Source organism: Phasianus colchicus, chromosome 5, assembly GCF_987193195.1.
Source record: "Phasianus colchicus chromosome 5, bPhaCol1.hap1.1, whole genome shotgun sequence".
Taxonomy (NCBI): domain Eukaryota; kingdom Metazoa; phylum Chordata; class Aves; order Galliformes; family Phasianidae; genus Phasianus; species Phasianus colchicus.
Window position 1 is genome coordinate 6,718,678 of NC_143440.1, and position 15,117 is coordinate 6,733,794.

At 36.2% G+C, this 15,117-nt stretch overlaps 1 protein-coding gene across 11 annotated transcripts in view; it reads left to right on the forward strand.

The window, feature by feature from the left end:
- LOC116237891 (leucine zipper protein 2-like) overlaps positions 1-15,117 on the forward strand; it is a 169,964-nt gene that overhangs the window by 120,284 nt on the left and 34,563 nt on the right. For 9 of the 11 annotated variants that reach the window (XM_090140241.1, XM_090140240.1, XM_090140243.1 and 6 more), the window contains 2 exons: positions 5,842-5,904; positions 7,655-7,717. The exons of 1 other annotated variant lie outside the window; for it this stretch is intronic. In XM_090140241.1, the coding sequence (XP_089996367.1) occupies positions 5,842-5,904; positions 7,655-7,717 (126 nt within the window). The remainder of the gene's footprint in view (positions 1-5,841; positions 5,905-7,654; positions 7,718-15,117) is intronic. One more of the 11 variants, XM_090140246.1, reaches the window with a different exon arrangement.

The window sequence follows — 15,117 nt, forward strand, 5'->3', positions numbered from 1 at the left end:
CAGTACATTGATTCATTGCTGTAACAGCAGAATATGCTCTGAGTGATGAGAGATTGAGGGAGCTTTTTTTCCATTTCACTACTTAAGACATACACAGAAAAGACTGTATGCACCCATGTGCCAGTATTTGTTGCTATACCACAGCTTTATAAATAGTATTCATTCAGGATCTTTTTTTCTAAAAAGTTGGGCTTTTTTATTGTTGTTGGTTGTGGTGGTTTGTGGAAGTGCATATTTGCAAACTGTCAGAATATGAAGATTTAGATATGCAATTTAGTAAGTCTAAAATGTCATCAAATTTCATTTATTTCAGATAAAAGAAAAAAAAAAAAAGGATTAAGGAAGGGTGAAGCAAACTCCTAAGAATTAGAGAAATAACAGTGTTATAATAACCATAAACTTCCTTTTGCAGGAAGGAATCTATTCGCAGATGTGTTACCTCTGTGTGTATGTGTGCATGGAGGTGATTGCAGAGGGGGATGAGATGCTTACTGGTCACATTGGGGACCACCTGACAAAAGCAGGAATGGGTATTAGTCTCAGATGTCTGTGTTCATGGAAATCCAGACTAGCATCACTGTCCAAGTGATTTTAATTTTAAGGGTGAACAGGAAATAAGGCTTACCTTAGATGATAACTGTAGCAAGCATTTAGAGTCATGCAATTGAAAATATAGGCTACAAGGAGTGAAAAAAAAAACCAAACCTTTAATCTTCAAATGTAGTACAAATAGTAGTTTTAATATATTACTCACTAGTAGTTCTCTAGTTCTTATCAATGAGTGATGAGTAGGGTATGGTTTGCTGTTAGTTATTCAGGCAGTGCAGTGAAGCAAGTACTAGTAATATTGAAAATGATAACAGAACTTTCCCATGAGGCCATTATTTTAATTTGTTGATCAATGATATGCTCTTTAAAAACACAAATGCCACTTAAACCATTACTTCTTGTAGGAATGAGCTTTTTTCTAGTAGCCAGAGCTTGGAGTTTGTGTGGAAACATGACAACATTCAAATATGTGAAAAGATTCTGAAAGAAAAGCGCAAACACAGGGAGGCTAGATCAAACATTAGTAGCTTTGGAATTACTTAACAGTGTTCAAAATATGTAATTCTTTAATCTTTTTTTTTTTTTTTCTGTAACTCCTTCAGTGCCTACTCATGATGGCCTCAAGTTGTATCAGGGGAGGTTCAGTTTGGATATTTGGAAGTATTTCTTCTCAGAAAGAGTGGTGATGCATTGGCACAGGCTGCCCAGGGGTGGTCCCTGGAGGTGTTCCAGAACTGTGGAGATGTGGCACAGAGGGACATAGTCAGTAGGCATGATGGAATGGTTTGTGGTTGGACTTGAGGATCTTAGAGGTCTTCTCTAGCTTTATTGATTCTGTGATTGTATACTTCTTATGCTGATTTGTTCAATACCGTACTATTATTGTTACAGAAACTCTTTTGTCATAGAATCATTATTGTTGGAAAAGACCACACAGTCCAACAGCTCATTGTCCCCATGCCCACTAACCATGTTCCCAAGTGCTCCCAGGTGCCACAGTGATGCTGCAGAGCTATGGTTGTAGTCACCATTGTAGTCGTGGCTATGATTGTAGTCATGGCTAAGAATTCTGCAGAAAACATTCATACTACTTCATTAGTGCAAAACAAATACATTAACAGAGAAACTCAGAGGTGAAGCACAGCTTCAGAGTTCACCAAAGTCAAAACTGGAGTAGCAGCAATGCACATAGAAGCAGTTGCCTAAAATTATTGGTGTTGTCATTTGGTGAATGCTAGCTGGTAAAGTACAGATAGGAGACAGTGAATTTGCATTTCAGTTTTGCAGTGGTATACACATGCAGTGGTATTATATGAGGTACAAGTGCAGGAAATGTTGTGCCCCAGATGTGAGGAAATGCTTATGTGGTATAGAGGACATTTTTTCATAAGGCTGGACACAACACTTCTTGACTACTCAAGAGAAGCCTTTGCTCCTGTCACTAGAAAGATGATTGGTGACTAATTCTCCCATGTGCTTGGGGAATTATTGGAACAGAGTTCTTCTAAGCAGTCGTACTTGGTTCCATACCACCCAACACAAAACCCTTGCTAAAAACTCAGATAGACTATTTTCATAGGCTGCTTTTCACGTCCTTGAGTTGAGCAGAAATTCTAGAGGAAGAAAGTAAATGTAGAACTGTGGTGTATAAGGTCATATCTGAAAATTCTCAGACAGTAGAGTGCGGGAAACTCAATTTATCTGTCTTAGAAAGATGAAGAGCTGAGTCAACCCTGCTGGGATTAAAGTTCTCACATTGTTTCATGCTATATAAAACATTTTTTCATCACCTTGAAATATAAAGCTAATATCCGAAGCAAAAATGGGTACCAGTACATTGTGATATCAGTTAAGTCGAGGTATTTGATTTTGGTCGGTTGCTGCCTTCTGATTTTCCCTCTAAAGGGCTCAGTGAACAGCTTTTGTTTAACAGGAAATGGAAAGCAGTTTTCATCTTGGCAACCGGCCCCAGCACTCTCAGTGAATACAGTCCAGGGTTTTTTTGCTGGAGTGGTTTTCCCGTTGTTGCTTTTGTCAATGGTTTTTATAGGATCTCCATAATAGAAAGATGTTGCAAGGATGAGCAGGAGCTTGTCATGGTTTGATTTGTGCTGCTGTCACAGAGTTACCTCTACATCTATCTGTGTCCATGACAGGCAGGCAGCAGGCCCACTGGCCTGAAAAGGGGGATGATGTGTCAATGGTTTACGGGCTGGTTCGGCCCTGTTTTGTGACTGATAGGGCAGGGGACCCACGCCTGGGAAAAAGGGAAGGATAGGAATACGGGAGATGGGCCTAAACGCAGAACAGTGGCAACAATCTGAGGAGAAAAGTTAATTTACTGAATATGATATTGGAATGCAGGATAACACAATGTAGTGCAATGTATAATTGGAACTGAGGTTAATAAATAAAATGAGAGTGTCTGAAACCGAAGGTCTGACTCTGAATTGAAAGCCAGATGCTGGGGAGCACACCCACACACTGTCAGGAAGAGAGAAACACAGAGAGTCCTGTGACTGGCAAGTTTTATCTTTCCCTCTGAACACAAAGTGTTTTGGGGTATATGTAGTTCTCTTCTCTTCTGAGAACCAGGTACCCAGAAAATCGTCAGTCCATGGAACTGGAGTATTAACTCTTTAATTCCTTGTACTTTACATGATGTTATGATGTGGAATACCAATAACAAAAATCATAAGACCATAGCATTCATGTTATCAATGGAAGACAGAGCCAAATATATGCTGTATACATCCAACTATTGCTGTCAGACCTCAGATAAAATGTTTGAAGTGAAGTTGATAATTTTCTGAAAGTGCTTTTTCTGTGCTTTAACTTGTTCTGTCCCCACACTTTCGAAGACCATCAGTCAAAGTAAACTGTCTTAAATTGATGATGTCTCTACTGTATACTTTGTTTATCTGTGGTAGAGATCCTGATGCTATTTCAAAGAGGTAATACAGGTATTATAGATTACAAAAGATCAGTATCAGAATATTAAACAACTCCTCTGTGTGGCTAGAGGTCAAGATAGCTTGTCTTTCAAAAAAAGACATCTGAAAATTTGTGTACTTTCCATAGGTGTTATAACTTTATCCTTCTGTAGATCAACTACAGCTTATACCAGATAACAGTTTTACATGTACAGATTTCATATGATGATAAATCCCTTTAAAATAGATGCAGATGTAATTTGTCAGGTATAATGATGTCTATAAAGGCAGTGCTTGCATCATGAGGTGCTTATTATTTATGTTGGATAAGGAGAATATATTTTTAAAAACACAATATAAAGCTGTATGATGATTATAAAAATATGAGTTGGCAGAAAAGGAAGGAATGAATACTGCAACTGCTGAAGTGTTTCTATTGAGTGCTTAGTTTGTGCTTTGATTTTTAAGTCTTCTAACAGGAAGATGGAAACTAAAAAAGAAACGTTACCAAAAAAAACCTTATCACACTTTGCAGTCATTATGCATTGATATTGTAGGGGGAAGCTGATGAAGAGAGGTAAAGAGACCTGAATATTTCTGAGGTGCAAGGTAGTAATATCATCAGACATGAAAATCAAGGACTGTTGGCATCACACTTCAAATAATTTCCTAAGGATTCTTAGATGTGAATATTTTTCTATTTCTATTTCTCTTCCCTCTCTCCTTGAGAGGGGTGATTTGCTCAGTGTGTGTTGGTAGGGTTTGCTACTTTAGTGAAAAGCAAATACGTAGTGTAGGGAACCTGCTTTGGTAGGGGGGTTGGACTCGATGATCTCTGGAGGTCCCTTCCAACCCCTATGATTCTGTGATTCTGTGAAAACATGCACGTTTCTCTTTAGATGTTCAATCATTGTTTTGCTTTACTGCTAACATTTTATTTAGGAGAACAAAGGAGAGAAATGAAGGAGTTATTTTCAGAAGTTGGGAATAGAGAGATATGGTGTAGTGATGGGACTGGGTATGCTGATGGTTGGACTTGATGATCTTGAAGGACTTTTCTAACCCAGTTGACAGGATCCTATATGCTGCTCTACTCAGAGTGCAAGGTTATATTTTTCCTAGCAGTTCCAAAGGCACAGTGTCAAAGCAGGTGTCCCTACAGCTTCTTCTATCTGCTTTCACATTAGTCTCCTGATGGGGATTTTTAGGCAACCTTATAATAGGTTTACTTGCAGTGTTCATAAAAAGATGTTGGCTTTCTTTAAGCCTGGTCTCACGTTTTGAAAATAACATCAGTGCATAAATAAAATATCTGAGAGTTACATCAGCATGAGTGGAGAAGAAAAGGTATGCACAGAGACTGACAAATCTACCCAAGAATAAGACAGAAAACTGTCTTGCAGGTTCTACCTGTTTTTGAGCATATGTACGTCCAACTGTATGGGAAAAAACAACAGGCAGCAGGTTTCTGCACCTGGATTTAGACATGCACTGAAACTGCTGGTGCAAATTTAGTAAAGAATTAAATACCACCGTAACTTGGCTTAATGACATGATTAAAACTGCAGTGAACAGTTTGGGCTGTAAGCTTTTCAACTTTTTTAAATACATTAATCTACCAGCACTGGAATTGGTCTTCTTGCCAAATATTTAATTTCTGAACAGTTTGTGAAGACGGTTACACCACAGGGAAATCTTACTCTTGTCTGTTAATTTTGGGATGAGTGTAGATGGCAGAAATAACAACCAGACTATAAAAAATTCATGCTATCAAGGATTATGTATTTTTTTCTCCTGAATATGAGAAGAAATATATTGGAAACTTTTACATGAATAAGAACACCAAGAGGTCAAAATGCAGCTAGCTGGCCTTTATCAAAAAAATTTTGATGACATGCAGTACATTAAGTTGTGAATTTTAATGGCCAATTCCCCTGCATTTCATCACGTTGGCTAAGTGTTGACATCCTTCACCTTCACACTCAATTGTTACAGTGATTTACTGAGAATGATATTGAGCTATGCCCTTGACAACAGTTGAGGATTAGGGTGTTTTTTTCTTATCTTTTTTGCTTAGTACATCCAGTCTAAATTGTTGCGATTGCTGGTGTGGTTTAGAGGTTTTCTATGTGCTCTCCACTTCCTGCAAAAGCATGTTTTAATGCAAAGTTGTAGGTTTTCAGAATTTTGTCAGAGAGGATATTGCAGCATGATGCAACTATCATATCATTTTGTGTCTTTTCCAGTGACTTGGAGGTGTTATCCATGTGTAATATGAAACTGGTGTGATAACATAGATAAAGTATTCAAATGATCCTTTAAAGTGTCACTAAGTCTGTAATAAAACTTCTTTCCTCAGAACAAAAGCCTCAAAAACAAGCTGCTGTCAGGAAACAAGCTTTGTGGTATTCATGCAGAAGAGGTAAGGAAGGTTTTTCTCTATTTCAAAGTTAGCATACCCAGAAGAATGTCATGTCAGTCTTTTGCACTGAGATTCTGCGTAGATTATATATTATGCATGCATGATCATTGAATCATAAAGATTTGGAAAGACCTCTAAAGTCATCAAGTCCAACCATCAACCCATCACCACCACGATGTTTATAAACAATTCAAACTCATTTCTGTGACTACACTATGGGCAACTCAAATATGTTAGCAAGCTGCAAACTCAAGTTTTGTACTAATACAGTTTGGGAATGGTTATTTCACATATATAAAGCTCTTGAAGTATACGTTTTGCTCTATAATGTATGTTAAGCTAATTTTATTTCCCTAGTCTTCATGCCTAGAATAAGACAGGAATTGTTAAATGCCTTTTTGAAATAACTCATAGAAACACGAAAGATTTATTATTATTGATCCTTATAACATTTCATTATTTCAAGGGAAGTGTCATATTAGAAAATATCTCCTCTGCAGGCAAAAATAGCCGATGATATAAAAAAACCTGTTTTCCCTAAGTGCCCAAGTAACTGTATTCATAGGAGCAGTCCTTTTAGCTATTTACCTTTTTGTGAGAGTGGCTATTTCTACATATGAATCTTACTTAGTCTTTTACATGACTTCAGTCGTGGATTTCATCTGCAGAAATAACTTCTGTGAAGTCCATTTCATGTTGCCAGAATTGAACAGAAGCATAACAGTTCTTTACTAAAATTATCATAGTTAAGGTGGGCCACGTTTTCTTCAAAGACTCTACTTTTGTACCTAGACAGACAAACTTATGAGGTGCAAGCAGTGATTTCCAGTTGTACTGGCTATTTAGCCTAGATGAAGTTCTGCAACCACTTCTTCAGACATAAGCTTAACAGTCGGTAACACTGGGTATTTTTTTGCTAGCTTTTCAGAATCTGTTACCTTCCTCTGTCATCACTGTTGTTTTCAAACATGCCAGAGTATTTGAGTACAAGTATAAATACTCCCCTTGTTTACCGCTAAAACAATTGGCAATGTTCAACACAGCTTGCTATTTACCCTTCCTATTTGAATTTGGTTTTCCTAGTTGCATTAACATCTCGAATATTAGGTAATTAATTTTTCGATATTTTCTCTGATGATTTACTATTTACAGCATGTCTTTAAGTCTAAAGGTGAAGTCTAAAATTAAATGAAATTTATTGTTGCATGAGAACCATTGCTGTCAGAGGATTTTAGGAAACCAAACCCTTAGCTCACCAGTATTCAAGGCAGCAGATAGCGAGTGTATTTTAAACCTTAAAAGTTTTAGACTTGATGAATAATCCTGACAAATTTATGGATTTAAAGAGGGTTAGTGCCATTAGAATAAGCAAAAATGCTACTACAGGACCATCTATTTATTTTTTTGTCATTTTGCCAGAGTTAGGTTATATAGGCCAGAGAAATGCAGTCTATTTGCTGCTCTTTAACTAGGTTCAATACTTCAAGCATAATAACTATGTAAAATCAATATTCTTTTAATAATGAGATCAAACATATTTCATGTGTAGAATTGCCTACCAGGAAGCTCATGCTTCTTTCCTCTCTCCCAAACTGTGTGCAAACAGTTTCATTCTGCTCTGAAGATTGTTTTGAAGGTGATGCCTCCAGTTACGCTTTCATGTTCTCAGAACTTGCTGTCTTAAAAATAAATATTTGAAAAAAAAAAAAAAAACAACTAAACCCACTGATTGTATTATCCTCACTTTCAGTCAAAAAAGATCCAAGCCCAGCTGAAAGAACTTCGCTATGGCAAAAAAGATTTGATTTTCAAGGTGAGTTTTCTTTCAACATAGTTTAGCTAAGTTATTAGAGTTGCTGTAATGTTGAAGTCATCTGTGTGTATAACAACTGCATTTATTGCTATATTTTTAAGGAATCGTTTACTTCTCTTGATACTGAAAAGAGCTAACACCACCAAAGACGAGAATAGTACCATAATTTCAGAAATGCTATTTTCTGTTGTGTTGGATTTTGTTTTTCATTTGCAAACCACTCTAATTGGAAAAGTGTTTTTTATTAAATTGCTCTCTGGGTCAAAGAAGAGAAGCTTCAAAGCCTAAATTTGTATGCAGTATATTTCAGAATATATAGAAATAGTGTAAAATAGTTTATGAATATCTGCATGCTGAGATAAAACAACATTCCAGTTCCTTGCTGGAAACCAAAATATATTACCTATTCCATAGATTCTGTGATGCATTTTATACTTTACAGGTGGATCTTGGCTGCTAATTGAGTAGTGCTTTCATTTCCTGCATAAATGATGGGGATAAGTAGTCATCCCCCAAGTGCCTAGAGCTAGACTTACTTAAAAGGTAACTGAACTCAGTGTGAGGTCCATATTTCTTCTGAAAAGCATAAAATAGAATATTAGAGCCACCAGCTGCAACATGTCCCCCGGGTTAGTCAGGGTGAATTCTGCTCTGAATGCTCTTTCTGACAAAATAGTGAAAATGTTTACATTGCCTTTTGGGGAGACAATGAGCTAATTGAGTTAAAAACTCTTCGAGAACTTTAGATAAATACAGTTAGTAAACTGAGAAAAGGATTGAGAAGTTCCATCTCCTGAGAAGTTCATATGCAAATATCTAAAATATCTCTTTACTCTTCAGTTTTGTTCTGTGATTCTGATTTGCTCATTTGTTATATCTTCTACATGTAGTCAGAAATACCTTTGTTAGACTTCTTCCTGACTAAAGGACATTTCATTTATGGAGAAAAAAAAAATAAAAATGGAACTCCAATGGAATTTATTTTGAAGATATTTGTGAGAAGAAGAAGGTTTTTTAAATTTTATTTTTAATAATCAATACTGAGAACTGTGTTTTTAATAATCAACTTTAATGAGAATGTTCTTTAAGAACTTTCTTATGTTCTGTTAACTGTTGTCAGTGAGACTTCTAGTTAGAGCTTTGGGGAATAAGTGAGAAAGGAAGAAGAGCTGGGGGAAAGACAGCTCTTTCCTAAATACTCCAATGAATTGGTAGATTATATCTAGTTTTAACACTGTGAGACAGTAACTTAAAAAGTGGTAGTAAATACAACACGAATTCTTCATTTTTGGCACGTATTTACTCTTCCTATGTTTTCAAAGTGCATTGTAGTGTATTGGATTAATTATGTAACATGTCTATATGTATGTATCTGTGTCTTTTCCTATGTATCCATACATGTGATATAATGCCACGTGTCGGAAGGAGACAACAGTTAGGTGATGTGCTCAAGACTATATTTGTTGTCAGTATATCTGTTGACATTACAATCTGAGTTCCTAACTCTTTCTCAGCATTTGGTCCCTTAAAACATGTGGAGCAGTAACATTGAGAAACTGACAGAACTGGAAATCTACTTTGTGTTATAACAAGGAAAATAAGGAAGAATTAATGTTAAATTTTCAGTCACCTTTTTAAATTTTATAGTTGCCTGTGCAAGTGAGCACCTAATAGTTTTAAATGAGTCCATTCTCAATTACAATAGTTATCCTAAATCCTTGATTCAGTTAAAGTACTCTTTAAGTTTAAATGCTTTGCTAAATTGAAATCAACATTTGTTTTAGTCACTCATGACCACTTGTTTCCAAATTTAGTTCTTCTCCAATCCGTTTTCCCATCATTTGACTATATTTTCCTTGAAGTCACATTTTTACTAAATTAGAAAGGATTTACAGATTTTTTTTGTTGGTGGTCCTGAAACACAATCATATGAATGCTTGATGTGAATGTCAGATGAAGAAAAATAAATCCAGCATTGACTTTCGATATCAGCGTGTATAAGTCTCTTGTACTCCTGAAATTTTTGTTCTTCTCAATGTATATGATGCAAGTGGTTCACTATTACGACTTTACTATTGTTTTTTGCTTTGTGATGAATTCCTAAGGATTCTGCTTAGAAGTTTCAGAAATATGTATTTCATCTTTTCCTTCTGTAATTTTAAGTCCTGGAGCAAAATATATAGTTAACCACTCATTTATGAAGACAGCCTAAATATAATGCCCTGACCAGTGCATCATCAACTACTTTGTCAGGTAAACACCTGTACATGTCTTACATGAGCAAGATAGGCTATTATTATGGACCTTCTTCTGAAGTGCAAACCACACCTACTTCATTGGTTACACAAACATGGTTCATTACTGATGTGTAGTTGTCCTAACCCTAGTTGCAGTTGACATCTGCTGCTCACAAAGGTCTGTTTGTTACTGTGGCAGTACTCTTGGGCCCAAGCAGTTCTATAAACTGTGACATCACAAGCAAAAAGCAAGATGTAAACTTTGCTTCTGTTTTCTGTGCTTTTAAATAGTGTTTTCAGATACCTAAGAACTCAGTAACTCTGACAGACTAGAAAGTACTATGTCATTTGGAGTAGATGGCCTTCAGAGATCCCTTCCAACTATAAAGATTCTATGATCCTATGATCTTCTCAAACTTGGGCTTGTCTAAAAAATAGTTGCAGAAAAAGCTGCATGAAAAAGAGAAGGCAGGTTAAAAATAATGTTCCTTTATATCAAGCATTTGTTTCAAGAAAGTATTTAGGAAACACCTGAAGTGACTTTATATGGAAGGGGCAAGGAAAATGTTTAAAACTTAACTGAAGTCTGCTATTTAAGGTCAAAATGGTTTTCCAAATTCTTTGAAACACATCATGCTACACCAGTCATTTCATTATTTGGGTGTATGGAAATCATTCAAAACTGTGTTCTTGGAATGGTCATAGACTTAAAGAAAAATGAAATGAAATCGTGAAACTGCTTTTGCCTCATACTGACTGAATGTGCTAAATCATTCCCCTCTGTAAAGAAAAAATGATTCCACAACATGTTTTCGTATGTCATTACATGCCACAGTAAACCTATTTCCCAGAATTGCATAGACACGTAGAGAAATAAATTGCATTTCCAACAAAGGAGGTGGTGAAATGATTAAAGAAAGTGGGGTGGGGAGACAGACAGCGAAGTCCAAATTTAGCAGAGAACTCTTATGTTAAACATTTAAATATAAATGACATTATTACATGGCTTGAAAAAAATATTACTTCTCTACTTTCAAACCTTTGAGAACCTTTTGCGTAATGTTTGATTAAGTGCATGTTGTTATTTCACAATGCTTGTGTAGTTGGTTTTAGGAAGCCTACAGCAGTTCAACCAAGCAGTTTATGTATTTAATCATAGAATCATAGAATTGCTCAGGTTGGAAAAGACTTTAAAGATCATCAAGTCCAACCACAACCTAACCATACTACCCTAACTTTAATAACCCTCCACTAAATCATGTCCATGAGCACCACATCCAAATGGTTTTTAAACACATCCAGGGATGGTGACTCAACCATCTCCGTGGGTGGGAGGCTAGGCAGGCCTTTGAATGTTAACTCTTCTTCTGTAGTCTGCAGCACTATTTATCATGTAAAACACTTGCCAGTCTGTGGCTGCTGCTACATCCATCACTTTCTATTCCTTTTATGCACAAAAGTTCACTATTACTACGCCTGTGTTATTGCCATCTACTCAATAGCACATGGGTAGCTGTAGTACAGTGGTGATTCTGCAATGGATTATTCCTCTGAGAGAAAGATGGCCATCTCACTGCTCAGTTGTTGCAATGGTGTTCAAAGCATGAGGCTCAGCTTCAGCTCCCCACTTCCCAGCTCTGCAGACCCCTCTTTGAAGTGACTAAGATAGTGTTCGGTAAGATTATTACTGACACAGACATCATCTGGTTTCAGCTTTAATGCTGAAAGCAAAGAGACTGGGCATGTGTCTCAGATACTGATGTTCCCAGGATCAATCCAGTAGACTTTTAAGGATGGATTCAGACCATATTTCTGCCATCTGACAGACACTTAGTTTGACTGCGCAGCACTGGCCCAAATTCAGAAGATTATCTTCCTAACCAATCTTGGGCACTTCATTAAAAATGCCACAGCTTTAATTCTGAAGAAGAAGCCAGGGAGATGTTGATAGGAATCACTGAGTACTGGCTCCAGCTGAGCTCTGTGGACACATCTGAGTACTGGGTGCTGCTCAGCTGGGAGGACAGGCAGGTTTTAAAGGGGAGGGGAGAAGTGGCTGAGCAGAGGCAGAGTGTGTGAGACCCATCTGTTTCTCTTAATCTGCTCTGTTTCATCATTTCCCTTGGCCAGGAGCAGAAGTTGGAAGGCCATGCAAGCTTTATCCTGCTTTGGTCTATTAGCCTTAAAAATAAGAAATGTCTTCATATATCTGCCTTACTGAAATGGAAATCAGCATGTTACCATACCATTTCACATAGACTTAGAAAGTAATTTTATTTTCTTTTTCCTTCATAACTATATTTGGTAGTTATTATCCTAGATATTAAAATAATATATGTAGGGATTGCACTTGTTTATGGTTTTTTCTCTAGTTCTGCTTCTCAATATTAGTTCTCATACCATTAAGGCTGCGCATTATTCTCATCTGAACATGTTTCCTTCGGTCTGTGCCCATTTGCAATGCCCTGAAGTGGCCACAGAAGTCTAACTCAGTGTGGGTCATTTCACCCACACTGAGAAGCGTAAAAACATTTTTGTACTCTGTACTCACAGTGTTCTGTGCTTTACAAGAACATGACACATTCTGTGGTGATGTCATCTTGAGTCATCCATCCCTGCTGTTTTATATTCTGTGTTTGTTTCAGTGATTATTCCTGTCTGTATTTAATATCTTGCACTTGTCTTTAGGGAACGTCATCCTATTTTCTCCAGTTTGTCAAGATAAATATATGGAAAAAATTATCATTTGTGACACGAAGAAGTTTGATGTCACCAGAGCATTTGATGAGTAAATGTTTAGTTCATTGTTCTGTTTGTGAATGATATACAGCAAATAAAACTGTCCTCTAGAGAGATGGCTTGATTACTCTTCTCAGTATTTTTCCAGAAATGAATGTTATGATAATAGATCTGTAAGTCATGATCTCTTTTTTTCTTTTTCTCTTTCTGAACTTTACCATCACATTTGTTCTTTTTCAGTCTTAGATTTTTCATCTATTTGCTGAGCCTGTGAAGGATTAGAGCCCTAAAGCCTGGTACCACTACATAAAGCAGTAAAAGCAATGATACATAAACTGAACTAAGGAGAAATCACAAAGTGATAAGTTTTTATCAGTCTGTAATTACACAGTGGTATTAGGTGGAAAAATAATCTTTTGCCTAAAACAATGCCTAAAAAATTTTAGGGGAGACCAAAATTTGGAGAGAAAGGCTTAAGTAATAGGGTGTCAATGGGATCCTGTGAAATCTACCTCTGAGCTTGAGACATGACCTGAGTGATAGTATTTTGAGTCATTATTTTGAACTATGTTTAGTGCTCTTGTAGTGAAGATCTTTGAGAGCAGGAGAAGGAGTCATGACTACGAGTTTTGCATGATGCTCTTCTTCATCTTTAGCTCAGGAATGATTGCCTTTGTATTTTTATTGCTAAAGATTTGTGATAAGCCATTTGGTGGTTGTACATGCAGATCAGGTTCTCTGTAAGCATGGAAATACAGAATGGTTTGCATTTCATGCTCTGGTTCCGTTTGTGTACATCAGTTTATGGAAAGGCAGTCAGTAAGATTGATGACATTCTACTTTCAAAGCATTTGCAATACAAGGTAATTACACAGTCAGTGAAGTTAAATGTTTAATAGCTTAATGAGTAATTAATGCTATCCCACAGAAGTTGTTGTGTCTGGTGATGTATGACAACAGGGGTGGTGTTGCTGAGGAGAGCTAAATTTTCTTGTTGAAATGTGATAACTTGTAGTTACTGTTTGCATGATTTGCTAGAAAATAGGTGGATTTTTTTCAAGGACTATCGCTATTTGCCAAAAGTTATCATGATGGCAGGAAGAAAATTGTAAGTATATTCCTAAAAGCAATTGCATTGATGTCTGTGAAGGTATATTGTAGATTTTATGTCTGAAGCTGTTATCGCATGAAGGCTGTTCTATTTATATACTGATTTATGGAAATTACAGAATTCAGCTTTTATTGTCTAGATATTAGGATTGAGCATGAACTTTGTGACCAGGTTGTTTTTCTGTTTTGCCAGTTAGATGGCTGATGGGTTGGGCCGTGAAGGGTTCTATAGGATAGCATGTAGAGGGAGAGATGGAAGGTGTGAGACTGTGGGGTCTTCCTTGAGATACTTCTGCTCTATAGTAGTTGGACTACTACAGAGCTAGACTAAGTGCTGAATTGAAACTATGTGGTTCAGGATCTCTGTTGCTCTTGCTGCATACTGTATGTCTTACTGAAGTCTTTGGAGTTGCTAGATTTTTTTTTTTTTCCAAGTGATGAGGCTTATACTTTAATTATAATGCTTCTGTTGATTATTCACTGAAGGATTTTTTTTATAGTGAAGTGAGTGCTTCTAGTGGATGTTACACTCGTGGACATAAAATTTTATTTTTCAGTATATCAACCGTTTGGAATTGAATCTGTCTTCTTATTGGATGTAGGAAAAGACTTTAAGGCAAGTCATTATTGAGTTGGGTTTTTTAGTATTTTAATTTACCGAGACAATAAAATTACACTTGCTAACTTGATTTTTATGAAGCATATTACCTCCGTTGCATAAATACCTGGCTGATTTGTTTTCTTGGTAACTGATAGATTGATTATGAAAAGATTGATTATTTTTGAGAGAACTATCTTGTTGAGATAGGAGAGCTAGCTTAGGGATATTTTGGTGTCTTCTATCATTGTAGATTAAGTACTTGCTTTCATGAAGCGCAAGATTTTTATTATTTTTTTTTAGTTTTTTTTAGTTTGATTCCTTTTGAAGTAGGGCAAAAAGCACTGACTAGTTGAGTTTTGGTGGTGATAGGTTTTATTGTTTTATTTTTTTTAATTATTATTCTCCTGAGTAGCAGTATAGTGTTACTTGCAAGCCTCAGAAAAGTGTATTTAGAAGTCTTATCTAGATTGTGGCTTTTCCTTTTGAAGTTTTCACTGTTAAACATATATTTTGCTATTACATATTTTCTATTTCAAATGCTGTATTTTAGTTATCTGTATATATTTTTTTCAGTAATGTTAGAATTATTAAAAATGTGTTAATATTAGCAATGTGATAGCAGACTAAGGGTCTAGAAAATGTTGAAAAAATATTTCCAATGCCATTTGCGGACACAGGAAATTTTTTGATATAATGATATATGACATGTAAGA